Source organism: Eurytemora carolleeae, unplaced genomic scaffold (assembly GCF_000591075.1).
Source record: "Eurytemora carolleeae unplaced genomic scaffold, Eaff_2.0 scaffold517, whole genome shotgun sequence".
NCBI lineage: Eukaryota > Metazoa > Arthropoda > Copepoda > Calanoida > Temoridae > Eurytemora > Eurytemora carolleeae.
The window spans coordinates 1-26,399 of record NW_019396680.1 but is presented as its reverse complement, the minus strand read 5'-3'; the positions used below and the strand labels follow the sequence as shown (position 1 = coordinate 26,399).

Sequence of the window (26,399 nt, the reverse complement as noted above, 5' to 3'; positions counted from 1 at the left end):
TTTTTCAATAACATTTACTAAAGCTTAACGTTGTATAAGGTATTCAAGTGCAGAAAATTCATTACGTAACGTTACTCTATACCATAAAATTTCAAAATGTGCAACGTAACGTTTCAAACGTTAATACTTTTGATGAACACTATCGTAACGAAAGCTAAAATCAAGAAAAATCAAAACGTTGACATCTCTAGTATGTACTCACCTACGCAGTACAACAAAGCTATAGTTTTCCTTACACATGAAACACTAGCGGTAATATCAGCTTTTGTACAATAATGTGTATGTACTCACCTACGCAGTACAACAAAGCTATAGTTTTCCCTACACATGAAACCACTAGCGGTAATATCAGCTATTGACAATAATGTGTATGTACTCACCTACGCAGTACAACAAAGCTATAGTTTTCCCTACACATGAAGCCACTAGCTCGGTAATATCAGCTAATGTACAATAATGTGTATGTACTCACCTACGCAGTACAACAAAGCTATAGTTTTCCCTACACATGAAGCCACTAGCTTGGTAATATCAGCTAATGTACAATAATAAGTATGTACTCACCTACGCAGTACAACAAAGCTATAGTTTTCCCTACACATGAGACCACTAGCTCGGTAATATCCGAACCAAGAATACCAAGATCTGAACCAGTAGTCTAAACAAATAAAAGTAGCTAACCGAAAAAATCTACAGAAATAAATTGTTTTGAAAAAAATCTACAGAAATAAACTATTTGGAAAAAAATCTACAGAAATAAACTATTTTGAAAAAATCTACAGAAATAAACTATTTTGAAAAAATCTACAGAAATAAATTATTTTGAAAAAAATATTGCTCTTATTTTCATAAATTAATGCAGTAGTGATACAACTGTGGAGATAGAGGGTAGGTTGTTTAATTTTATAGGAGTACTCAGGGGGGACTTTCGGGGCTCAGTGCCCCCCTGGATTAGTGAAATCTATGGTTTCCAGGGGTTTTTGTGCCCCAATGAGTGCTGAGCCCCCTAGAAAGGAAGAACTAATTTTAGCACCCCCCTGGACAAATTCCTGAGTACGCTCCTGTTTGATTTTTACTGCAGTGATGTGACTTATTAAAATAGGTAGTTTTAATGTAAGCAATAAGAAAGTTGTCAAAAATACGTCACAGTTGAATAAAATAGATGAATATTATTATACTACAGTTAGAACAAACAAACTTTGGAATAGGATGACGACATTAAAGTAAAACATATGTGTAATTGATATAGTTACAAAACATAAAGTAAAATGTGTCTGTTTACGTTACACAATTAATGTCTCTCATGTTCATTGGACGAATTAAAGTCATAACATGAGTCAAAACCAGTTTTACTATTTTTCTGGTTCTTACTGCAGTAAATTATGTCAAGTATGCAGAGATTTAGCAGGGGAAGGGGGCTCTGAATAAGACAATATTAATGTACCGTATTGTACTCTGTACATACCTGATATTGTTGACTTCTAATGGTTTCTACAGTTGAAATATTCCCTAGATCTTGACGAGGACTGGAGGAATTAAGAACTAGGAAGAGTTCCTTCACTGGCTGGGATAAACCCATTATCTTTGCTCCAGGTCTAAATAAACCTTGATATTATGTTCACTCAATATCTAAATAAACCTAGATAAACTATTTACTCCAGGTCTAAATAAACCAAGGTATAATATTTACTCCATGTCCAAATAAACCTAGGTATAATATCACCGTCTAAATAAATCTAGGNATTTACTCCAGGTATAAATAAACCTAGATATAATATTTACTCAAGGTATAAATAAACCTAGATATTTTATTCACTCGAGGTAAAAATAAACCATGGTATAATATTTATTAAGGTCTAAATATAAACTTAAATAAAGTCTTTCACCTATGCGTACGTCAGATTGAAAGTTTTACTACGCAGAGCGCACACCGCGTATACCAAATTGTTTTCAAGACTGATTAACAGTTAACCCAGTCAATACTGTTTATGAAGCTGACCGTTCTAGCTTGCTTAAGATACGCAGCAACTTAAAACTGTAGAGTGCGTAGTTCTGAATAAGTGGAGGGGGAACTGGCGCACTGTGGATTGGAAGGAAGGGGGGGGTGAGTGTCTTCCCCCCCCCTAACACCACTACCAAACCATCAAAAATTATTATTCAAAATTATTTCAAACTGCACAACGAACACATATTGTAGAATATATATAAAGATCGTGAATTATAAATTAATTTTACTAAATGTTTAGATCAACATAAAAGTTAACTAGAGGAACAAAAATTTGAGAGAAAAACAAGAAAATAAGGTTTCAAAAAAACATAGCTTAAAAGGTTTTTTTAAGAGCGTGAAAAGGAGGCGGCTTAAGGGGGAAAACGAGTGACGCCCCCTCCCTGGAAAAAATTTTAAAAACAGATTTAGAACATTATCTTCGATGATAATTATTCCAATATATTAAAAATCCCTTTTTAAAACATTAACTAACCTTAATTTACAGAAATTAATTTAAGTTTAAAAAATCTTCATGCTTTCTGTTTGAAGAGTAAGCTTAACTAAACTACTGTACAAGCGTACGCACATTTGATTGTACAGTGTACTGTACCAGCGTACATAGAAAAACATGTACAAATGAAACAGTAGCATGAAATACAAGAAAAGGGCCGAGCAGCGGGTAGTAAATAATGAGGAACAGCAATAAACTTGTTAATAATAGTTGTATAGTGTTTTTTAGGGAATGTTCATTCATTCCTGGGGCGGCTCATTTATTGTCAGGGGAGAGGGGGGGGGGGCAGATAATTTCATCCCCATGGAAGTTTACACAAGTAATTTGGTAGTTTTTATGTCTGCAGTGCTGGGGGGAAATGTGTTAATAGATTTGTGGCACTTTTTGCATACGTCAGCGCGAAAAAAAAATGTTGTGCCCCCCCTTAAAAACCCCTTTTTTGAAAAAATATTGATATCTTTTTTAACTATGTAAACTATTCGATCATATGCATTTTCTAAGACACTTCCTCTTAATACTGTGGCGTAAGCTTCAATGGGTGAAAAATAGAGATGGAAACGTTTCTTAAAAGTATCATATTTTCAAAGAAACAATACATATTGTATAATTATAAATAATGACATCAAATCTATATTTACACTGAAGGCAGTATTGATTAAAGTTTTTTTTTAATGAAACTTTTTTAGTTAAGGGCAAAAGTGATATTTTAAAGTATTTTATATATGGGGGCTCCCCCTCGTACGCCCCTGTTCAAAATCATAACTTAAGTTTAGGATTTGGTCTAGGATTGGATTTGGTCTAGGATTTAGTCTAGGATTTAGTCTAGGATTTAATCTAGGATTTAGTCTAGGATTTAAGTCTAGGATTTAGTCTAGGATTTAGTCTAGGATTTAGTCTGGGATTTAGTCTAGGATTTAGTCTGGGATTTAGTCTAGGATTTAGTCTAGGAATTAAGTCTAGGATTTAGTCTAGGATTTAGTCTAGGATTTAGTCTGGGATTTAGTCTAGGATTTAGTCTGGGATTTAGTCTAGGATTTGGTCTAGGATTTGATCTAGGATTTAATCTAGGATTTAGTCTAGGATTTAGTCTAGGGATTAAGTCTAGGATTTAGTCTAGGATTTAATCTAGGATTTAGTCTAGGAATTTAGTCTAGGATTTAGTCTAGGATTTGATCTAGAATTTAGTCTAGGATTTAGTCTAGTGATTAAGTCTAGAATTTAGTCTAGGGTTTAATGTAGGATTTAATCTAGGATTTATTCTAGGATTTAGTCTAGGGATTAAGTCTAGGATTTAGTCTAGGATTTAATCTAGGATTTAGTTTAGGATTTAATCTAGGATTTAGTCTAGGATTTAGCCTAGGATTTTATCTAGGATTTAGTCTAGGATTTAATCTAGGATTTAATCTAGGATTTAGTCTGGGATTTATTCTAGGGATTTAACTTTTAGGAAAAACGACCTTGATCGTTTTGTTAACGATGAAAAAAACGAAACGTCTGTTCTAGAACAACGAACAATTAAAATCTGAACAAAATCTGAACAAAATTCTCAGGTAATTTGGACAGTACAAAAAGGCCGACCACGTTTTGGAAATGTCAGGACTAGGGAAATTTTGTTATTATTGTTTCAAGAAGCATGCAAATAATAATGGGTTGACGAATGGATGCCGCAAATTATATCATAGATTAAAGACGACCTTCAAGTCATCTTTCTACTTGTATGTGTCTTGGGACACCCTGTATGAAACCCTTAACATGAAAGAAAATAGGTTTTTCTTTCAAGGACGAGGTTTTTATTTTTTAATAATTTTGTTCATGAAACTTAAATACACATAAAAGAGGACTTTAAGATGTACATTTTTGATATTATACAGGGTGTTACATGACAGTTGGTGAATAGTTTTGATATTATACAGGGTGTCACATGACAGTTGGTGAATAGTTTTGATATTATACAGAGTGTCACATGACAGTTGGTGAATAGTTTTGAATGTCGTCTACCTGCAGATACTGTATTACATATTAAAGACTTATCGTAGTTTATTTCGCTAAAAAAAATCTTTTATTCAAATTTGATTACTTTAAAATAAAATGTTACTATAATATGACTGCCATATAATATTCTTTATCATTCTGTTTGGTATAAAATAGCTTAATAAATTAAGGATGAAGAAAACTATTTACCAATTTTCATGTTTCGTGGGACACCCTGTAAATATATCTTTGAAGTGATCCTTCTTTTATGGAGTGACACTTAAAATGTCGTTTACAGTCCCTGGAGTCCCTGGAGTCCTTGGAGTCCCTGGATTCCCTGAATTCCCTGGAGTCCTTGGAGCCCTTGAAGTCCCTGGAGTCCCCGGAATCCTTGGAGTCCCTGGAATCCTTGGAGTCCCTGGAGTCCCTGGAGACCTTGGAGTCCCGGTAGTTCCAGGAGTCCCGGGAGTTCCAGGATTCCCACTAGTCCCTGGAGTTTCTGGAGTCCGTAGAGTCCCTGGAGTTTCTGGAGTCCCTGGAGTTTCTGGATTCTCACGAGTTCCTGGAGTCCCTGGAGTCCTTGGAGTCCCACGAGTCCCTGGAGTCCCTGGTGTCCCTGTGAACTAAAATGACTAAAAAGGAACTAATTATAAATACTTGTTTATTTGAGTACAAAAATATTTATATCACACAAGGATAATTTTCAAGTAAAGAGGGTAGACTCAATATAGGTTGAATATCACTGATTGAATATCACTGATTGAATAGCAGTTTTAAATTGGGTGTTTACATCGATTTCTCAGCTGCAGTACACTGACGATCTAACCACTTTTTCACAGATTTCTCATTCCTAAATAAATAAATATTTTATCTACAACTTTTTTCTTTTGTATCCTTTCGAATATCTTTATATTCTTGTATCCTTGTATTCTTATCCTTGTATACATGTATCCGTGTATCCTTGTATCCTTGTATCCTTGTATCCTTGAATCCTTGTATCCTTGCATCCTTGTATCCTTGTATCCTTTTATCCTTGTATCCTTGTATCCTTGTATCCTTGTATCCTTGTATCCTTGTATTCTTGTATCCTTGTATCCTTGTATCCTTGTATCCATATATACTTGTATACTAGTATACTTGTATCCTTGTATCCTTGTATCCTTGAATCCTTGTATCCTTGTATTCTTGTATTCTAGTATCCTTGTCTCCTTGTACCCTTCTATTCTTGTATCCGTGTATCCTTTCTTGTATAATTGTATGCTTGTATCGGTTTAATGTTTGTATTCCTTTTGTATGCATAAGGTTACTTTAGACAAAAGTGAATCTGAAACCAACCAATATATATTGTATACACTCATATTCTACAGGATTATACACAGTCTACACAGAAAGGTACAGACTAAACACTAAAGACTAATAATTCTTGTTTTCCAGGCTACTTTGTTCGTTTCGTCTTTTTAAACAGTAAATAACTGGAATACTGAAGGGTATCTGGAGCTAGAATGAAACCTAAACTAACCTAATGTCTTCATTGAATACTGAAGAGTATCTGAAGCTAGAATGAACCCTAAACTAACCTGATATCTCCCTGGAATACTGAAGGGAACCCGGAGCTAAAGTGAACCAATGCTGGAAGAGTCTCCAAGGAGTAATCCTTGTCTATCCCAACATCTGAGATCTTGAGAAACACAACACCCTTCTTATCCAACCCATCATCAAGCTCCTCCAGTCCCTTGAGCAACCTCTGAGCAAATATATCCTCGTCCTCGTAGAAGAAAACAAACATGCTGTCGGCGACCTTGACCCTCTTCGCCAACATGACCTCGTTGACCTCCTCGATCCTCTCCGGTATGTCCAAAGTCTCGTAGGAGGTCAACCAACGGAGCACACTAATCTCCTGGGTTAGATCTCCGTCAAACTTGACAAATTCTCCGTTCTTGAAGAGTCCCAAGGCAGGAAACCTTTTAATCTTGTTCTCCCTGGCTACCTCCAGCTCCAGGGTTGCTACAAACACGATCCCATGATCGTCCAGGATATGATCAATCTTCTCCAATTTTTCCCGGATTAAATCGCACTCGTCCTCATCGTCATCTGCACAGAGTCCACTAGAAAAATAGCAATAATTAAAAATGAATTTTTAGGAAAGACGACATTCATAAAAACCGTTAAAATCTTTGGCGGAGAATTAAATATTTTACTATGATTTTATTAATAAAAAATAATATGGGAGATTGGGAGGGGGAGGGATGTTCCTCTGCTTGATGAGCCAGGCCAGGACACCGGCCTCGTCAGCGAGACTGTCCGGGTACAGGTTTGGAATTCCGTCCTCGTAATAGACGAGGACAGGACTGTCCTCCATTCCTAGCTTGGCAGTCTCCTTCTCATCTCCAACCTATAAAACGTAACCTTCATATTAATAGAATCAGAGGTCTTTCTCTTTCAGACAAATTAACATTGGAAAAATGTATATTTGGAAAAATGTGCAAGTGGGAATCAGCCTCAAATAAGCAGGATAAAAGGATTTCGTCAGGATTTTCCTGCGCTTTCCCTGTTTTCAAAACATATTTTATATTTGACGTAACTTCAAAATTGTTTTCTTTTTATTTTCTTTTTTAAAAAACCCAAAAAGCTAAGATTTGAATTCGACAGATAACCAAAAGAACACCCATATTGTTTTTTCATGAGTACAATCAAGTTTTGCTATTACAAGATCCTTCTAAAACAACTTCTCTAATAGTAAATGGTCTCGTCACTAGTGGGTAATCTATTTATCCACAAATAAGAGGACAGTTTCCTAAAAGATTCATTATGTATAAAAAGCAGAAGAAAAAATTCAAATAATAATGATGAACAGCTACTTTACAGGGAAGTTCAGGGAATTTTACTTTACTGTTATACCAAGAGTTCTCGTGTAAGAAAAGACAATAATTTTTCTAAAAAGTTGTCGTAGACTTTTTATCGTCTTGGGAGATGAAAGTACCGCAAATTTTTTTCATGTAAACTTCTCAGTGCGGGATGTTATAACATTTAATTGTCTCAAAGGACAGTTAAAAAACTTTCGTACCGCAGTTTAGGGAAAAATAGGTAAATTAGCTTTTAGTTTTTAAAATAAAAAGTAAAATGTTTACCTTTACAAAATTTATATCGTGTAGCTTACAATCGTCATCTAAAATATAAACTTTAATAATATTTGTTCCAAAATTTTTGCATGAGTCATCGTTACATTCAGTAAAACTTTAATGGACCTAATCAAAATTTAAACATTTTTGAGAATTCAAACTTTTGTCCTAAATTGCTAATCTATATAATAAAACAAGACATTCATATATATGTATATGTTGTGTATAGCCGGCCAAACGGCTGGACCGATTGGGCTAATTTTTTTTCCACGGGCAACGCTGGGCCCTTCAACTAGTTATGAATCAGTACGATTCAAAACATGCTTTTCAGAAAACAGTTTTTGGATTTTGGTATAAAAAAATAATTAGGGATAAAATAATTACAACTTTCAGAATCCTGACCAACTTTTTATAGTTAAAAAAGAAAGTTAAAAAAGACGACCATCGTAACATGGATTTGAGATTTAAATGTTTTGGAGAATTTTAAAAAGTTTATTCTAAATTGCCCATCAATAAACTGTCTTTGATCTGAGAGAGGGCTTCAAAAATTTACATTTTTTGCACATTAAAAGTAAAAAAAATTATCAAAAAAAGTTAAATACAAATTATTAAATTATTGATTTTTTTTCTAAAAAAAGACATAAAAAATATGAAAAAGTACAAAATTTGGCAAATTTAATTTTTACCGATATTCTCCATCTTGGCGAGAATACTGCTGTCCCTCTTCCCACCCTTGGTGTAGTACAGGACAGCCAGGAAGTCGGAGCTCTCCTTCAAGTACTCAAGCACTGACGGACCTACCTATAATGAAAACAATAATTACAATGATGATAATTACAATACATAATGATACAAATAATAATGATAAGAACCATAGATTAATAACAACACAGATATAACACAAGATGTCGTATTTTCAAGATTTATTTGTGAACGAAAAACCCTGAAACAATAACAATAACAATAACCCTGAGGCAGAGGCCCAAACGAGTTACGCGCATGCGACGTAGAAGAGGCTCTCTCTTTGTTTTGTAATTCAACGCAGCATGCGCGTAACTCCTTCTGGCTTCTGCCTCATGGTAATTGTGAAAAAAAAACTAAATCTTGACAGACGACATCTGGTGTTCTATCTGTGTTGTTATTAATCTATAGTAACAACAATAACTTTAACAACATCAACAACAACTGTAATAGTAATAGCAACAATAAAAATAATTACAGTAAGAAGAATAATTTTAAGAACAACAACAATAACTGCAATAAGAATAATAATGATAAAAACAATAATAACAACAATAACAACTGTAATAACAATAACAACAACAAAATAATTTTAGTAACAATAACAATAATAAAAATGATATTAACATATATACTAACTTTCTCAGTCTCCCCCTAACCCTGCTAGCAACAACACATCTCTGTGACTCTCTCTCTCCTAGCCTGATACCAGCTGACCCAGCTAGCTGTTGCTATGGCGGGGAGTTTAAAACATAAACAATGATAATTACACAAAAACTCTTGGAGTTATATAGGGAAGGAGTGGATCTAGGACTGGATATCAAGCTTAACCTGTGGACTAAAGATGGTAATGGATGACGAGGGAGTCAGCTGCGAAATATTGCACTGGCATTCAAAGTCTAATCTGTGTCTATCATATGAATCATTTATATAGAAAATAAATAATGTAGTTTTTCCATTTATGAAAGTTGTAAACTTGTAATACAATTGTAATATCTTAATCTCTGCTACAAAATAAATATTTAGATCTAAAAAAACTTGAACAATAATAACGATTACAGCAATAACTATAATAACTATAATAACAAGAACAACAATAGCTAGAAATAGTAACCACAACAATAATAACACTAATAATATTACAACAATAATACCAATAAAAATGTCAACAATGTCAACAACAACAACAAAATAATATTAAATATAACAACAACAATAATAACATTTATAACAACAAGAATCACAATAATAGGAACAATAATAACAATAAGACCACCAAAAATAACAACAAAACAACAACAATATTGAAAACAATAAGAACAAGTCTGAGCTCACTTTCCTTTGAATACGAACGCACAGCTACAATAACAACAACAATAATAAGAATATCTATAAACGTACAACAACAACAATAACAACAGCAAAAAATATAAAGAATCCACTAACAATTTAATTTCTATTTCCATGTATAATTTTCTGTTGAAGAAAAACAAGTAATGATTAAGAATGTGACTGAACTACCTCTTCAATATCCTGGTTACTAAGCTCAGCACTGATCCAGGCCAAGGTTTCATCATCGTTCTTTAAATCTCCGGGATACACCTCGGGTACTCCGTTCTCGAAGAACACTAGAGCAGGAACCTGTATCCAGGAATAGGAAACTTTTAATTTTTCAATTCAATAATTTCCGAATAATTGTGGATTGTTTTTTATTTTTTAATATTAAGTTATTGAGTTTAGTTTCTCCAAAACTTCTAAAAGACGATGGTTAACTTAAGTTATGTCTTTAAATAGTCCAATGAACATGATATACAGCAATTGTGCAGTGTAAATAGACCTATTTTACTTAATAAGAAATACTAATACTAAAAAGATTTGCTTTGTAACAAATAAGCCTAACTATTGCTATGTCGTCTTCCTGTTCAACAGCTTGCTGGTTATGACTGTATTAAGTCCATGAATCTTTCAAATAAAATACCTGAGTTAACCCATAATATCGCTGAACATTAGGTTCAGAGCACTTAACAAACTCCACCTCCTCCTCCTCCAGATTATCATCAATGGTCTCCAGCTCCTGGAGAATATCCTCAGAGTCTTTGTCCTCTGCGTCGTAGAAGAAGACAAGGACATCGTCCTCGAGGTTGATGATGTTGTTGAGCATGTCTCCGTTGACCTCTTCTATGACTCCAGGTATCTCTAGAGTCTCTATGTCGGAGAGCCAGTTTAAGATTGATACTTCGCTTGATACATCTCCTGTGAAAACCTGGAAATCTCCGTTCCGGAACAATCCTATGCTCGGGAGCTTCGTAATCCCTAGTCTCCGGGCATACTTGACATCCTTGGTGGTCACCATGAATATCCCCAGATCATCAATATTATCATCAATATTCTCAAGCTGCTCCAGGATAGTGTCTCTGTTGGTTTCACAGGTCTCATCTCCGTCCTTGCAGTAGGGTTGAAAGTACGCCACAACATATTCAAATTTATCCACCATATCCTCAAGTATCTCTTCTGTAACAAGTTCTATGTTGTCTCCAGATTTTCTATCCTCCAACCAACCCAGAACTTCCTCCGCGTTTCCGATATCTCCGACAAACATACTCGGAACCTCGTCCTTCCAGTAGAGCAGGGCAGGTAGAGAATCCAATCCGAACTCATCTTTAGCCTTGACAACATCATCAAGTTTAACCAGAGGAATTCCGTAGTTATCACAATCATCATCAATAGTCTCCAGAATAGCGATCACATCCATATCCTCTGTATCCTCAGCATCATAGAATACTGCGGCTAGGTTGGATAACCTGGATACAAGACTGTCCAACACGTCCCCGTTTACGTCTTCAATCTCGACCATGTCAATGCTCTCCTCGACAAAGGTCATAAACTCTTTTTCATCTCCGAGATCTCCCTTGAACACCTTGGGTATATTACTCTTGAAGTGGACCAGCAGGGGCATTCCGTACAATCCGTAATCTTTCTCAATTCCCTTTGAGGAGATAGAAACCATCTTAATATCCTTTTCGTTTAGCCACTTGTCCAGGTCGTCCATGGTGTAGAGGATGGCCTCGTCCAGCCTGTGTCCGTCTCTGTACATGAATACTATCAGATCCGTTTCCTCTTCCAGGAGCGCTGAGAGCATTTCCTCATTAACAGATTCAATCTTTCCAGGAATCTCGAGGGTTTCCCGTGCTGTCATCCATTCAAGTACTTCAAACTCATCCAGGATATCCCCACGGAACTTGACAAAATCTCCGTTCCTAAACAGCCCAAGGGACGGGAAGAACTTAATATCGTACTCCCTGGCTAGGTTTTTGTCCTCTGTGGAGACGAGCATGATGCCGTATTCCTGCAGGTTAGTGTCAATGTTCTCCAGGTTCTCCAGCATCTCGTAGCAAACGTCTCCAGGTTCACATTTACCAGTGAAAATTACAGAAATGTATTCTTCTTCGTCGATCAGCCTTTCTAGTATCTAAACACAGAAACTGAGAACTCGCTTCAAACTCTAATTTTCTAATCCTCGTAATCTTTGCAACTTGATATATTGGACCTTAGATTTTTCAAACTGTGATTTCTGCGACATTAAATCAAGTTTAAAATAGCACATGAAATAGCAATGGAATAGCAGTGGAATAGCAATGGAATAGCAATGGAATAGCAATGGAATAGCAATGGAATAGCAATGGAATAGCAATGAAATAGCAATGGAATAGCAATGGAATAGTAATAGAATAGCAATGGAATACCAATGGAATAGCAATGGAATAGCAATGGAATAGCAATGGAATAGCAATGGAATAGCAATGGAATAGCAATGGAATAGCAATGGAATAGCAATGGAATATCAATGGAATAGTAATAGAATAGCAATGGAATAGCAATGGAATATCAATGGAATAGCAATGGAATAGCAATGGAATAGCAATGGAATATCAATGGAATAGTAATGGAATAGCAATGGAATAGCAATGGAATAGCAATTGAATAGCAATGGAATAACAATGAAATAGCAACGGAATAGCAATGGAATAGCAATGGAATAACAATGGAAGGTTGAAAAGTTATAGAACATAGAATATTTGAGAATTTGGAGAGTGTTCAGTGCATAGGATTTTTGGATATTTTTTTTTCTTAAAGAGAACAATCTTATTTATGCTATCCCAGGGACAGAACTTTTTGAATTTGAACTGGCTACCGCCAATTTAAATTTGAATCACCGATTCAAATCCTTCCTTGATCTTTAACTTTGAATTGTTTGTTCAAATTTGAACCGGCAGTAGGTAGTTCACCGTCTTAGCTCAAATTCATTAAGTTCGGTCCCATGATAGGCTAGGTTAATTTAGAGGGAGGTTGTCCTTTTTCAGGAAGGGGGCTGGGGGTCCACGGCACATATAATAAGAAATCACCAACCTTGTCTGTAACTTGCTCAATAGTATCTGTCGTCTTCTGTTCAATCAACCATTCAAGAACCAGTTCTTCCTGCATCAAGTCCCCGTCATACATCGAGGGGATCTTGTTCTCGAAGTACATGAGGGCTGGGAGGACGTTGATCCCGTACTCCTCAGCCTTCTCGTTATCCTCCACGGAGACAAAGTCGATGTCGTATTTGCTGCACTCGCCATCGATCCTCTCCAGCTCCTCCAGCAACAATTCGTCTAAATAATATCTTGAGGTTAGGGGTTTTAGGTGTTAGAACATTTCACTGAAAGAAATCTTATAGATAGACATTTCATATGATAACAAAATCATATATAGGACACTTTGCAGATAGGACATATAATAGACAAACCATTTCATAGAAGAAAAATTTATAGATAGGACATTTCATAGATAGAAGATTTTAAAGATTGGAATTTTCATATTCAGGACATTTCATTAACAAAGTAGATTTCTCAGCTAAAAGACGTAAAGCTTTTTTAGCAACAATTTAAGGTTCTTGGTTAAAAAAATGTGTAATAATTTTAGAAAATGTGATAAGTTAATTTAAATAAATTGCATAAAAACATATTGTTTTCCAATGTGTGTGTCTCAACTTTGAAAAACAGGATAAATTATCAGTTTAAAGCGAAAATATAAATACTAAGCAAAGATGACGGACGTATAACGTTTATAGGAAATATGTTACGTTTCCGATTAAGCCGGATATAAAATGAAAACCCATGTCTCGACATGGTTTAGGTTTAAGGTTGTTAATCGTTTTTGAGAACGATTGTTAAACGATAGCTATTTGTTTCGGTTTTCAACCGTTTTGAACTTTTAGAAAACAAATAACGATCGTTTCTGGAAACGATCTTTTTTATAAAAACGATTTGCGACCGTTTTTATACTTTTTTAAAATGATCGCTCTTGAAAAAACGATAGTTTTTGAAAAACAAACTTTTATTGACAATTATGTTAACGATCGTTAAACGAAGGGCCGTCGTTAACGATCGTTAACGAAACGACGAGTTTTATAAAAACGATCGTTTTTCAGAATGATCATTTTAAACGAACTTTCATAACGAAATGATCGTTTTTAAAATAAATGACAACGTTAACATCCCTTGTTATACTTATTATACTCGTATAGCTGTAAACATCCCTTGTTATACTTATTATACTCGTATAGCTGTAAAGTTTGCAAGTTTGCAATTTCTACTTTGTGATTAATAATCCAGCAGACATTGGTAAATATCATAAAATATGATCATTAACCTACAATATAATAATAATAATAATAATATAATATTTTCGAAATTGCATAAAACGAAATCATCAGTCGTCTTTTCTCATGTACGTCGCTAATGCTGTGTTCCTTATTTCTAAAATTGGAGGATTGTAAACATGTTTTAGCTCTTGCTTTCGTAATCAAAGAAGGAAAAGTTGTTATGAAAAGTTGTTATGAAAAGTTGTTATGAAAAGTTGTTATGAAAAGTTGTTATGAAAAGTTGAAAAGTTGTTATGAAAAGTTGTTATGAAAAGTTGCTATGAAAAGTTGTTATGAAAAGTTGCTATGATTAGTTGTAATGAAAAGAGACTTAAAACGCATTTTTTAGTAATCATAGTTGAATAACATATTTAAATTTCTCCAGCTGAAAATTTAAAATGTCGTTTTTCTTTAACTGTGAACTGTGTATTTATAAAGCAGAAACAATGAAGGACATTGTCAGAAGTCTACACGTAGAAAAACAACGACATCTTCCTCATTTTTATTCAGATAAAGTGTTAAAGTATAAAGTACAGTTATGAGTCAGACATGAAATTCTTTTAAATGAATGATTTGTAGATTTAAGTTAGACATTTTTTTATGCAATTTCAAATCCATAAAAAGTTATTTGAGAGGGGGGCATGAATTGAAGAGTTCAATTTGAAAATTAGAAAAGTTATATATGTTTAATTTCTGCACCTTGCATTGAAATAAAGATGCGCCAAGCGCCAATAAAGTTGAGGTTGCAAAACTAAAATAATCATTTTAAACCGATAGGTTTTTACACAATATTCTAGTTTCCCGACATTCTATTTCCGAAGACTATATAGAGAATGCAAGGCCGACTGCAAAGTTTGTAGACTTTAATAAATATTTAATATTGTTTGGATTTTCTGTAGAACATCGTCCTTGAACCATGATATTCATATTTCTATATACATAAAGAACTAATCTCTGGTTGGGTGTTTGTCCGATCATAACTTATGAACACCCTTGTTCAATTTTCCTCAAATTTTGATTGGGGGACCCGGAATTAATATGGAAATGTTCTTATATATGTATATACAAGCTAAAGGAAATCCAGCTTTGAAACTAAATCTTTCCCATAAAAATTTTCCTTCTCAACTTTGTACTTATATTTCAGTTTTTAAACTTAACTTTTTTTTAAAAAGAATAATACTAAACACAAACCGTTTGTTAGTACGATCAGAACTTATGAACCCATTTGACCGATTTTCTTCAAATATTGATTAGGAAACTCGGTTGAACCACGGAAGCGTTCTTTACTTGACTTGAAAAATTCCAAGTTGAGATTGCGGGCTTTTATGAGAAAAATTCAATTTACAGGCAAAGCTGGGTTTCAAAGCTAGTATATATCTACATATTAAGTATATTCATATGTCTGATTATATCTAACTTTTTGAGCACTTGACTAAGAAATTGAGTTTTTGCCACAAACTCAAATATTCAAACCCCTATATCGTTGAAACCTGATGTTGTAAACCTTTGATATTTCAAGCTCAGAATATTTTATCTAACAGAATTCATAGTTTGAAATATCTAGGGTCTACAACATTTGGTTTCAAAGATATAGTGATTAGAAAATCAGAGTTTGTGGCAAAGACTCAATTCCTCAACTTTTGGTTAGAGAACTTGGAAGAACCACAGGAATGTTTAAAGCTTCGTTTTAAAAATTCTAATTTGAGTAGGTTGACTAGTCTAGTTTTCAGGCAAAGCAAGGACATTTTTATAATTTCCACCCTACTCGACCAACAGTTAATCAAATTCTAAATTACCTTCAAACTAAAGCGAGTGTTCGTATTTTTCAATGAATTATTAATAATATTTTCGTTTGAAGCATAATTTTATTTTTATTTATAATATAAAAGATGTCATGACCACTGTATGGCATATGCTTTAATTAAGCCATAAGCCTGTAAGCTAAAGCATGTAAGCAGCGAGGGAGGGAGGGGGGGGGGGGTGCTTGTAGCACATCATCCAAAGGGGTTAACGAGACAATTTTTTAAAAACAATTGATTCATTTAAAGAAAATATTAATTGAGATTTTTTAAATAAAATAATAATTTGATTGTTTTAAGAGTGAATCAAATGAATCAAATTTTCTTCAAAAAATGTCTCTTTTTATCCTACTTGAATATATTCTTGGGTTAACGTTGGTTAACATGGAAACCTTAATAACATCCAGGCCTCGATCTACTAAACCCACTAAACATTGTCAAAATATTCTCAACATCTTTTAAAAATTTTTATTGAATTTTGTAACTTTTCTTAAAAAATGAAAGGGAGGAATTTAGCTTTGGCAGAAAATTACTTATTCGGAAGGTTTTTTCTAACAATTCTACTCTTTGGCTGGTTTTGAATAACCAAGCATTTAAATCTAGATCCAGCAAAAGTTTGAAGCGGCGAGACTGAGAACTATCAAAGTATACATTTATTCCAGACTAATTTTAGCTTTAAAATTTTCAATAATAAAATTTTTAATAATCAGGTTGCAAAGAAGGTTAGGAAGCTAGAGTTTGAGGCAAGTTTCAGCTTCAAAACGCCCCTTAAAAATCTTAAAAGTTAGGCAATTCTAAATTCTAATGTTCTAAATTTTTTTTTTTCGTCTTTAAAGTACAAATTGTTTACTCTGAATAAAAGCTGAGTTTGTGGCAAAGACTCAATTCCTTTAAAATCAACCAAATTAGGGAATTAAATGTATTTGTTCTGATCAACTGCTGTATTATATGTTTATTGGGTTATCTAAAATTATAACTTCAATTTCCACAATTTTATGGATTTCACTGTAAAACAGCATACTTGTAGACAAGCATGGACTAAGCTAGACTCGTAGATTTAAATGGAACCACCTGAATACCAAACATTAAGAACGGACCTAATGATACCCTACACTATAGAAGTAGGCTTAGGTTAGGTTGGATATCTCAAGAACGGATCCAATGATACAATGATACCTGGAGTGGGTTTGGTTAGGTTGGATATCTCAAGAACGGATCCAATGATACACTGCACCTGGAGTGGGTTAGGTTAGGTTGGATATCTCAAGAACGGAGTAGGTTAGGTTAGGTTAGGTTAGATTGGATATCTCACCTTGATCTGTAGTTTCATCCAGGAAAACTGCGGCAAGATTGTGATTTCTTTCTGTAAACCAACATCAAAATCAAGATTACTGTTAAAAAATATTATTACTTTTTAAACGGAGTGTTCGCGAAAAATTGTCTGTCTTCCTTTTGGCATTTTGCAATTTTAAACACGTTTTATAGCAATATCGAATAGAAATAATAAAAAGTATTATTATCGATTATTCTATATAATAAACAAAACATTCGTATATATATATATATATATATATGTTGCGTATAGCCGGCCAAACGGCTGGACTAATTGGGCTGAAATTTTTTGTGGACACTCATTAGTAGCCGGGGGGTGTCTTAGGCTGAAAAAATCCAAAAAAAATTTTTTTTAGTTTTTAAAAAGTATTTTTTTTTTCAAATATTTTTTTTCCAAGGCAGGGCAGGGCTCATCAGCTTGTTATTATTGTTATTGTTTAGGTTTCTCAACCCAAACTTTTAAAAATAATTTCTATTTTCCAAATCTTCCGATTCTTTAAAGATAAAATTCAAAACTGATGAAAAGAATGTATTTTCTGATTTATGTTGGTCCCTATCAGTTTATCCAGCATAGCAACAGTCACGTGTTTTATCTCCTCCTAAAAAAACTGATGATGAGGTTCGGAGCAAGGATGCTTTTGGGCGCAACTATTAGAAGTGAGGGGGGGGGGGAGCGCGAAGGGCCGGATCTAAACGTCGGAAAATCTCACGCAAAAATCTATAAGAATTTCGCAATTTACTTCTAAAATTTTTTATCAGAAACAAGTGATTTATAGTTATAAAATGTACATATCTAGGACTACAAAAAATAATAATGAGTTAGTAAGGTCCGAGGGGTTTTCGAAATTTCGAACCTATATTAAGAAGTGATCTTTTTAGCATCCTAGATATCCTAGTTTTTCCATATGATAATTAAAAATTTTCCCATGTGTTTTCTTTCTAAAAATGAGTTGTGGATTTGTGCTGCATATACAATATTGAGGGTTCACTTGAAATTACGTGCACACTCCTTTTAAAATATTAACCTCAGAATGGACCAAAAATGTTTTCAGAAGATCAACTTCTAATTCTACATCTATCCCTGTTTGAACTTTTAATTATTGAATTTAAATATATGTACTTTGAAGAGTAATATTTTTGAAGGAATTTTCCGTGTTTTTATCATAAAATATGTCATAAATATTTATATAAAACCCAGCTCTGCGCCCTGCATGAATGATTTCGAGGAATTGTATTGACTAGACGGATTGGTGCAAAAAGGTCAATGTTTTTAGATATTAAAAATACTTTTCATCAAAAATTTTTGTCGATGTCAAGATATTCACTCATATTCACTTCAATGAAACTAAATGATTTTGCTAAAAACTCTATTTTTCTAATCCTTTTATCTTTGTAACCTAATTTTGTAGACCTTGGATATATCAAACTTTGAATTTTGCAAGATCAAACAATCAAAGTTTACACCTTCAGCTTTGATTGGGATTAAAAAGTTAGATGTACAATGTAATTGATAAATGTACAACTTGATTGATAAAATGTACAACTTAATTGATAAAATGTACAATATAATTGATAAAATGTACAGTATAATTGATAAAATGTACAATATAATTGATAAAATGTAACAGTATAATTGATAAATGTACAGTATAATTGATAAAATATACAATATAATATGTACAGTATAATTGATAAAATGTACAGTATAATTGGTAAAATGTACAGTATAATTGATAAAATGTACAGTATAATTGATAAAATATTTACCTGTTTTAGTTCATCAAGAATCCATTTCATGACCTGATTATCATTTCTCAAATCTCCTGAATAAAATTCTTTTTTATCTCGAGCTAATTACGTTAATAGGACTGTAAGCGTGACTTCAAGTGACCCAACATGCAAAGATGGCAATGTCCGATTCACAATTGTATCCTTGAAATCTCAATTTAATCAAAAATGTGGATTTAACGTCGTTTTTCTGACTCGAAAAGTGTTAAATTCTGATAATTTCTCCATTTTTTCTTTTAGGAAAGAAATAGAAATGCGCAAGTAGCTTTTACTACTAAACTTTATAAAAACAAAAACATGGATTTCTATTCATACTTGATCAGACAACACTTTTCAGGCTAAAGTTGCAAATCGGCCACTGTCATCTTTGCATGAAGGTCACTTGAAATTACGCATACAGTCTCTTTATGTCTTGATTCATCGTACTACTCATACATACCCACAAAAGACGAGACTTCATAATTGACTGCACAACATTTATTTAATTTTTTTCCTCAAACATATGGTTTCTGGCAAATGTAAACTTTTTTTTCTTTTCTATAAATGCCCATAGATCTTGTTGTGAATACAGACAAAAGTTTTGAATCATTGTTAATAAAAAAACATTTACTTTAAAGGGAGTTATTGCGAAAAATGAAACAGATACTAAGAGGATCGAACTTCAATGATGTCCTTATAAACGCCAGTTTCCAATATACTCTTTATTTTTCGCGAACACTTCCTTTAATTTTAATTCGAACCTTCGAATAGCTCCGGTACTCCGTTCTCGAAATATACCAGGCAAGGAATATCGAGGAGACCGAACTCCTCCCCTGCTCCTTTGTCTGAGATCTTCACAAGGTGGAGATCTCGTTTATCCAGCTTCTCATCAATATCTGGAATAATATATTTTATATATGTAGAGTTGTTTCTCAATATCTGGAATATCTTATATATATATATATGTAGCTAGTTGCTAAGCTTTTTGGGTCGTTTTCAACAGTATTCTGTCAAAGTCGAGCAAAAAATGTTCGTTTTTTGGTTCGTTTTCGCATTAATTTAAAACTTTCAAGATTTCACACTGTTTTTTTTATTAAACTTTGCAATTTATTTATCCTAAACAATGGAAAAACAAAAACGTACGTTACAACATTTCTGTTTTGAAATTAGGCATTTGATCTATTCCCATTTTACTATATATAATATGTACATTTCCAATTGCTACGCGCACGAACGTATGTATGCCTGGATCCTGAGTATAGCTTCAATAAGGCTTAAACCAACCATGGACGCTGATGTAAACGTACTTTGATTTCTTTCTTAATAGATGACATTCGTGTAAGTAAAAAAAATGAATACAGAAAGGATATAAGGAAAGAATAAAAAGATAGAATTTGTCCAACTGATGTAAGTAAATTTCTAAAAATAATAAAAAGATAATAGTTTATTTCAAAATATATATTGAATATAGATTATCCTTAACAAATGTATGTATATATGATAATTTCGTAAATATTGTTTTTTTTCAGATGAACCTCATGATTAAGAAAATTAAGACGAAATAAAAAGAAGAATAAATATTTATTATGAATAATTCTAAATCATCAAATTTAAATGAAGAAAAATCCTATTCCTTCACAATTTCCCTTTAGTGTTGGAGATAATTTAAATATATTTGCACTTCTTATACTTTGCCAAATTTGCCCCTGAAGCTAAATATAGCCAGTAGACTGAAGGCACATCAATGATTGCAATTAATATCGATTAATAATTAAAAAATAGATTAATATGAAATTGCACAAAATCATTTTTAAATTTGCCGCCAAAATCTACCTTCGAGCTCTGCCAGGACAGAGTGCGCATCAGGATCGTTTTCCGCATAGAAAAATACAAAACAGTCGTCTTCCTCTTCAAGGATATTGTTCAGCATTTTCAGGTTCACCTTCAGAATAATTTTCAAGTGATTTTTATAAAAATCTAACTGAAACTAAAAAGTCTGCATCTCACCCTTATCTCAACATAAAAAAGACGTTCATAATTTATGTCGTTATTTGACACCCAAGGTTTTAAAAAGCACACTTTATTGCATTTAAGGATTTAAACCTCTGTTTTACAAATCAATAGCTCTTAAGAAAAACAGTGTTGTAATAAAGTGAACAGCAGAACAAGGAAGAAAATGGCAAAAATCTAATCAAGAATTGTGCAGATTTTCCTAATTTTTACCTCATCAATAATTCCAATAATCTTGAGTGTATTCTCACAAGTCAACCAATCCTTGAGCTGTTTTTCAGTTGCAGCTTGGACATCACCTTCGTATTGAAGGAACATACCATTTCTAGACAAATATTAATTCATAAAAGCTAAATTTGACTACTTTTTTTAGACATACCTAAAAATGCCTAGAGCAGGGAGCTCAATGAGTCCATTTTCTCTTGAAACTTCCTTATCTTCAGTTGTAACAAGTAAAATTCCAATCTCATCAAGTTCATCGTCAACAGTCTCTAAGTTAGCTAAAACACCGTCACAGTCATCATTCTCATCATCACATGATCCCCGGAAGAATACAGCAACATATTCATGATCCTCAATCAGTTCCTGAAGGATCTCATCAGTGACCTCTTCTACTACGGAGGAAGCTTGATTCTTAGAGATCCAGTCAAACACATCTCCACTGTCTGATAGATCTCCAGTGTATATGGAGGGAACCTTGAAATTGAAAAACATGAGTGAAGGGATAGTTTTCAGTCCATATTTTCCAGCCTCCTCCTTATCATCAATCCGCACTATTGCAATATCACTTTCAGCACAGTCATCTGCAATGGACTTCAAGGTGTTGACAACCGACATGTTCTTCTGGGAGAAGAAGAGAACAGAGATGTGATCAAACTTGTTTATTAAACCATCCAAAACCACATCTGAGACCTGATGAATACTATTGGTTGATGCTTGTTTTGCCACCCATGTCAAGATTTGGGTTTCATCCTCTAGATCGATCTCACAAATGATTGGTATTCCATTCTGGAAATAAACAATTTTGGGGAGACCAATAATTCCATAGTTTAGTTCTATCCCTTCATCTGATGTCTTAACCATGGCAAATCCTTTCTTTTCCAGGTCATCATCTATCTTTTCAAATCCCTCAATGATTTCATCAGCATCTCTGTCTCCTTCTTCATAAAAGAAAACAATGAGATCTTCCTCGTTTTCATAGAGATACGCCAGAAGAAGCTCATTCACCTCTTCCATAACACCAGTTATTTTTAGGTTTCCTCCATCATTAAGCCAAGCAATGACCTCATCATCATCTTCAATATTTCCAGAAAATATCAAAGGATCACCATTCCTAAAGAGCACTATTGCTGGAAGTTCTGATAGCTGATGCTTTAGCAGTGGAAAGTCTTGGTCTTCAGTCTGAACGAATGCAATTCCACGTTGGTCCATATCATCATCAACATTTTCCAGATAATCAAGGATTTCCTCACACTTTCCCTCTTCTCCTTCACATGAGCCAGTATAAAGAACAATAAGGTACTCCTCCTCTTCAATTAGCTCCTCCAGGATTTGCCTGGTTACTACTTCAATAACAGATTCTTCCTTCTTGTCTATTAACCACTTCATAACTTCAGGTTTGCTATCCAGGTTTCCTCTGTATACATTGGGAATTTCATTTGTAAAGTGAATAAGAGAAGGTAGGTTTAATCCCAATTCTTCAGCATATTCAGGATCATCAATTAGAATAATTGTTAGTTCTTCCTCTTCGATAGTATACATGTCTTTCTCAAGCTCTTTGATAATATCATGACCATCAACATCTTCATCATTAATAAAGAAAAGTCCCACATGTTCTCTTTTTTTGATCAACATCTCAGAAACAGCTCTACTGACAAGTTTGATCTTGTTGGTGTTGATCTCCATAGATATCCAGTTCAGTACTTCTGCCTCATTGACTTCAGCGCCAGGGAACATCTCAGGAATACCATTTTCAAAATAGACCAATCGTGGGAGGTATCCAATGCCAAAGTTATCATCAACCCCTTCATCAGAGCATTTGACCAGGATGACTTTATCATTTTCAAGATTATCATCAATTCCTTCAAGTTCATTAATAATTTTACTTGCTCTTCTGTCACCTTCCTCATAGAGGAAAGCAAAGACATCCTTTTCTTTTTCAATCATCATTTCTAAAAGAGGTATTCCAACCTCCTCAATCTTACCCTCAATTTTCAGATTATCCAAATCAGTCAACCATCTTAAAACTGCCATTGAATTATCAACTTTACCATCATAGGTTACAAGATCTCCATTTCTGAAGAGTCCAATTGTTGGGAATGTTTTTATTTTATGAACCTTGGCATATTGTGGCTCGTCAATTTTAACTAGAAGAATGTCAATCTTATCCAGCTCATTATCAATCTCTTCCAGATTCTCTATCAGCTCATCGCAGGCCTCCTTCTGCTCCTCAACACATTCTGACAAGAAGATGACTGCAACATACTCTTCCTCCTTGATCAACCGGTCAAGTAGAACTGCGTTTACCTCCTCAATACTGCTTGAAGTCTTCTGTTCCTCCAGCCAGTTCAGAATTGCTCTCGGAGACTGAGCACCCTCATATATACTAGGGATTCCATCTTCAAAGTGAATCACAGCTGGTAGAGCATACAAGCCGTAGTGCTTGGCTATGGCTGGGTCGTCAAGCTTAACCATAAAAATCTCCAACTTTTCAGCATCATCATCAACTGTGTCTATTTGGTCAATGAACTTTTTCTGTTTCTTTTTCTTTCCATCATAGAAAATTGCAACAATATCGTCAGATGTATCAATGAGTTTTTCCAAAGTATCTTCATCAACAGTTCTGATGGATTGATTCTCAAGCTCTTCAAGAATCCAGGAAAGTATGTCCTCGCCATCGTTGAGATTTCCATCATATTCAATCGGAATCTTGTTTTCAAAGTACACTAAGGTTGGAAGTTTGTCTAATGCATACTCTTTTTCAATATCTTCATCAGAGCATTTTACAAACTCTATATCTTTAGCATCCAGTTCATCATCAATAGTTTCAAGAACCTTCATTATTCCAGACAGAGATTTTGTGTCTTCATCTTCATAGAAAAAACAGAGGACATCTTTCTCATCTGAGAGAATTCTAGAGAGCATCTTCTCCCCAACCTCTTCTATAACTCCAGGTATTTCTAGAGTATCTTCGTCTAGCATCCAAGAAAATGCTGCATTAGCATCATGAAGGCTGCCTTCATACAAGAGAAAAAGGCCATTTCTGAAGAGTCCAAGTGCAGGAAATGATCTGATTTTAAGCTCTGATCCTGCGTATTTGATGTCCTCTGTGGTGACAAAGACAATCCCAAATTCATCAACTTCATCATCAATAGTTTCCAGCTCTTCCAGGATCTCTTCACACTCAGTATTCCTTGCAGCTTCATCACATGGTCCTGTAAACACCACTGCTACATATTCCGTATTATCTACAATAGTTTGCAATATCTCTTCAGTCACCTCCTCAATGGTGTCAGCAGTCCTCTGCTCCATAATCCAATCAAGAACTAGATCAGTTTCATCAAGATCAGATTCAAATATAGCCGGGACCCTGTTCTCATAATATACAAGTCCTGGAAGATTGTCCAACCCCAAACTTCTGGGTCCATCCCCTCCGATAATCTGCACTACAGGAACATCAAGGTTCTTACAAAGTGCATGGATATCATGTATCCCATCAACTCCATGATTTTCTGCAGCGCTGAAGATTACGATTATAGAGTTTCCAGTGTCTGTAATCTTCTTGAGCATCTGTAAACCAATAACTTCGATCTCATCAGCATTAACTTCTTCGGTCAACCATTCAAGAACATCGCCAGAGTTCTTCATATCACCATCGTATTCTTCAGGAATTCCATCTTGCAGAAATATTAGTTTCGGCAAACTAAGATTTAACAATTATTTTCAAAAGTTTCTACAGTGGGACACATAAAACTATGAGAATAGGAAGACGACTGTCTTGATTTTGAATAGTCCAATTAACACAGAAATTTTACAGACCTATTTTACATAAAAAGTTGGTTTTTATGCTCCTGGTAAAAATGTTGCTTTATAACAACATAAAATACAAGGACAATTAATGATTAATATTTTGAGTCCCACTGTGTGAAATTTGAAGATTTTATTTAGGTTTGTTAGAATAATTTTAGAATTGTTTTCCTGTCAGTATCTACTCCGAAATCTTCTGCAACCTTGTTATCGTTCATCCTGAAATAAACTTGGTTTACCAACTACTTTTAATCTTGTTCATATTTCTGATCCTAGCTGCATAAAGTGTATATTTAATATATGTATCCCTAAATCTCTGTGGAAAAGTTTTTCTTTAAAAATAATATATAATTAATAATAATTCTTTTTTCATACCTAGATATAATCTTTTTAACTATTCCTATTATTCTGTCCTTGATTTTTGCATTTTATTAGCAATATCAATGTATTATGAGGTTTTATCAACGTTCTATAAGTTTTATCCAAGTTGTATGAGATTCTATCAAAGTTTTAAGAGATTCTTTAGAAGTTAGTTGATTCTATCAAAGTTTTATAGGTTTTATCAAAGAATTATGAGATTCTCTAAAAGGTTTATGAGATCCTATCAAAGCTTTATGCGATTATCAAAGTTTAATGAGATGCTGTCTTAAGTTTTATGATTCTGTTAAAGTGTTAATAGATAACAAGATATTTTTCAGGTTCGCTAACAGTCTTAAGAGATTTTATCAACGTTTTATGAGGATTTTTCAAAGTTGTATGAGTTTTTTTATAATTCTCTCGACAAATTCTAAATTTAAGAGATACACAAAGTTTAACGAGATTCAATTGAATAAAGATTCTTTCATATCGATGTAAATTTAGATTCGATTAAAGTTTTCGCTAGATCGAACAGACCTATTGGATTTTATCTAATAGAGAATGTTCTGAAGATTATTTAAAATAAATGTCCAACCTGACAATTTCAATATCGAGAGACTCTGAGTCCATCTGTTCCATTTCCAATATATACTTCTTAGTCAACCTATCCAGGGAGCTGTAGAATAGCACTGCAACATGCTCATGCTCATCCAGAGCCTGTTGCAGACCTTCCTCATCAACATCTTCAATGACAGTCTTGGGAGTCTTCGCAACTGGAGGTTTGACCTTCCCCAGCTTTATTCCTTCCTTCTTTGGTCCAGGTTCTTCCTCCGTAGAGACTGCAGTTAGCAGGAGTAAACTCACAAAACTAATCAACCTCATCTTGTTTTAGTATCTCAGACATTCATCCTGGACACAAAATAATCTAATACCCGGGTAGAATCTTAGAGTCTGAAACCTAGTCTTAGACGCCGGGCCGACATCATCAGACCCTATGTTTTTGGAAAAAAATATCAAATTTCACCAAATATATGTAATATGAGCAAAAACCATTAAAATATTTGAGCATTCCTCTCCCCATCCCTTTCTTCAAGCA

The 26,399-nt window shown here is 34.0% G+C and overlaps 2 protein-coding genes across 4 annotated transcripts in view; both read right to left on the bottom strand.

The window, feature by feature from the left end:
• The window catches only part of LOC111707305 (uncharacterized), a 9,036-nt gene extending 6,450 nt beyond the window's left edge, over positions 1–2,586 (bottom strand). For 2 of the 3 annotated variants that reach the window (XM_023480386.1, XM_023480388.1), the window contains exons 1-3: positions 2,481–2,586; positions 1,466–1,595; positions 565–658 (exon numbers count right to left, since the gene is read on the bottom strand). In XM_023480386.1, the coding sequence (XP_023336154.1) occupies positions 565–658; positions 1,466–1,579 (208 nt within the window). In that variant the 5' untranslated portion in view covers positions 1,580–1,595; positions 2,481–2,586. Of the gene's footprint in view, positions 1–564; positions 659–1,465; positions 1,596–1,886; positions 1,998–2,480 lie in introns of those variants that run through there. The other variant, XM_023480387.1, reaches the window with a different exon arrangement.
• A 2,527-nt stretch (positions 2,587–5,113) lies between these two features.
• Positions 5,114–26,245, bottom strand: LOC111707293 (uncharacterized). Its single transcript, XM_023480374.1, has 18 exons — positions 25,899–26,245; positions 25,118–25,165; positions 21,300–24,842; positions 21,134–21,245; positions 20,744–20,852; positions 19,672–19,806; positions 18,911–18,966; positions 17,697–17,742; positions 17,124–17,174; positions 16,164–16,238; positions 12,737–12,981; positions 10,308–11,798; positions 9,851–9,970; positions 8,275–8,389; positions 7,598–7,635; positions 6,668–6,861; positions 6,047–6,583; positions 5,114–5,319 (listed from the first exon to the last, which is right to left on the bottom strand). The coding sequence occupies exons 1-18, from the start codon at positions 26,183–26,185 to the stop codon at positions 5,256–5,258; spliced, it is 7,266 nt and encodes a 2,421-aa protein (XP_023336142.1). The 5' UTR covers positions 26,186–26,245; the 3' UTR covers positions 5,114–5,255.
• Positions 26,246–26,399: the final 154 nt, after the last annotated feature.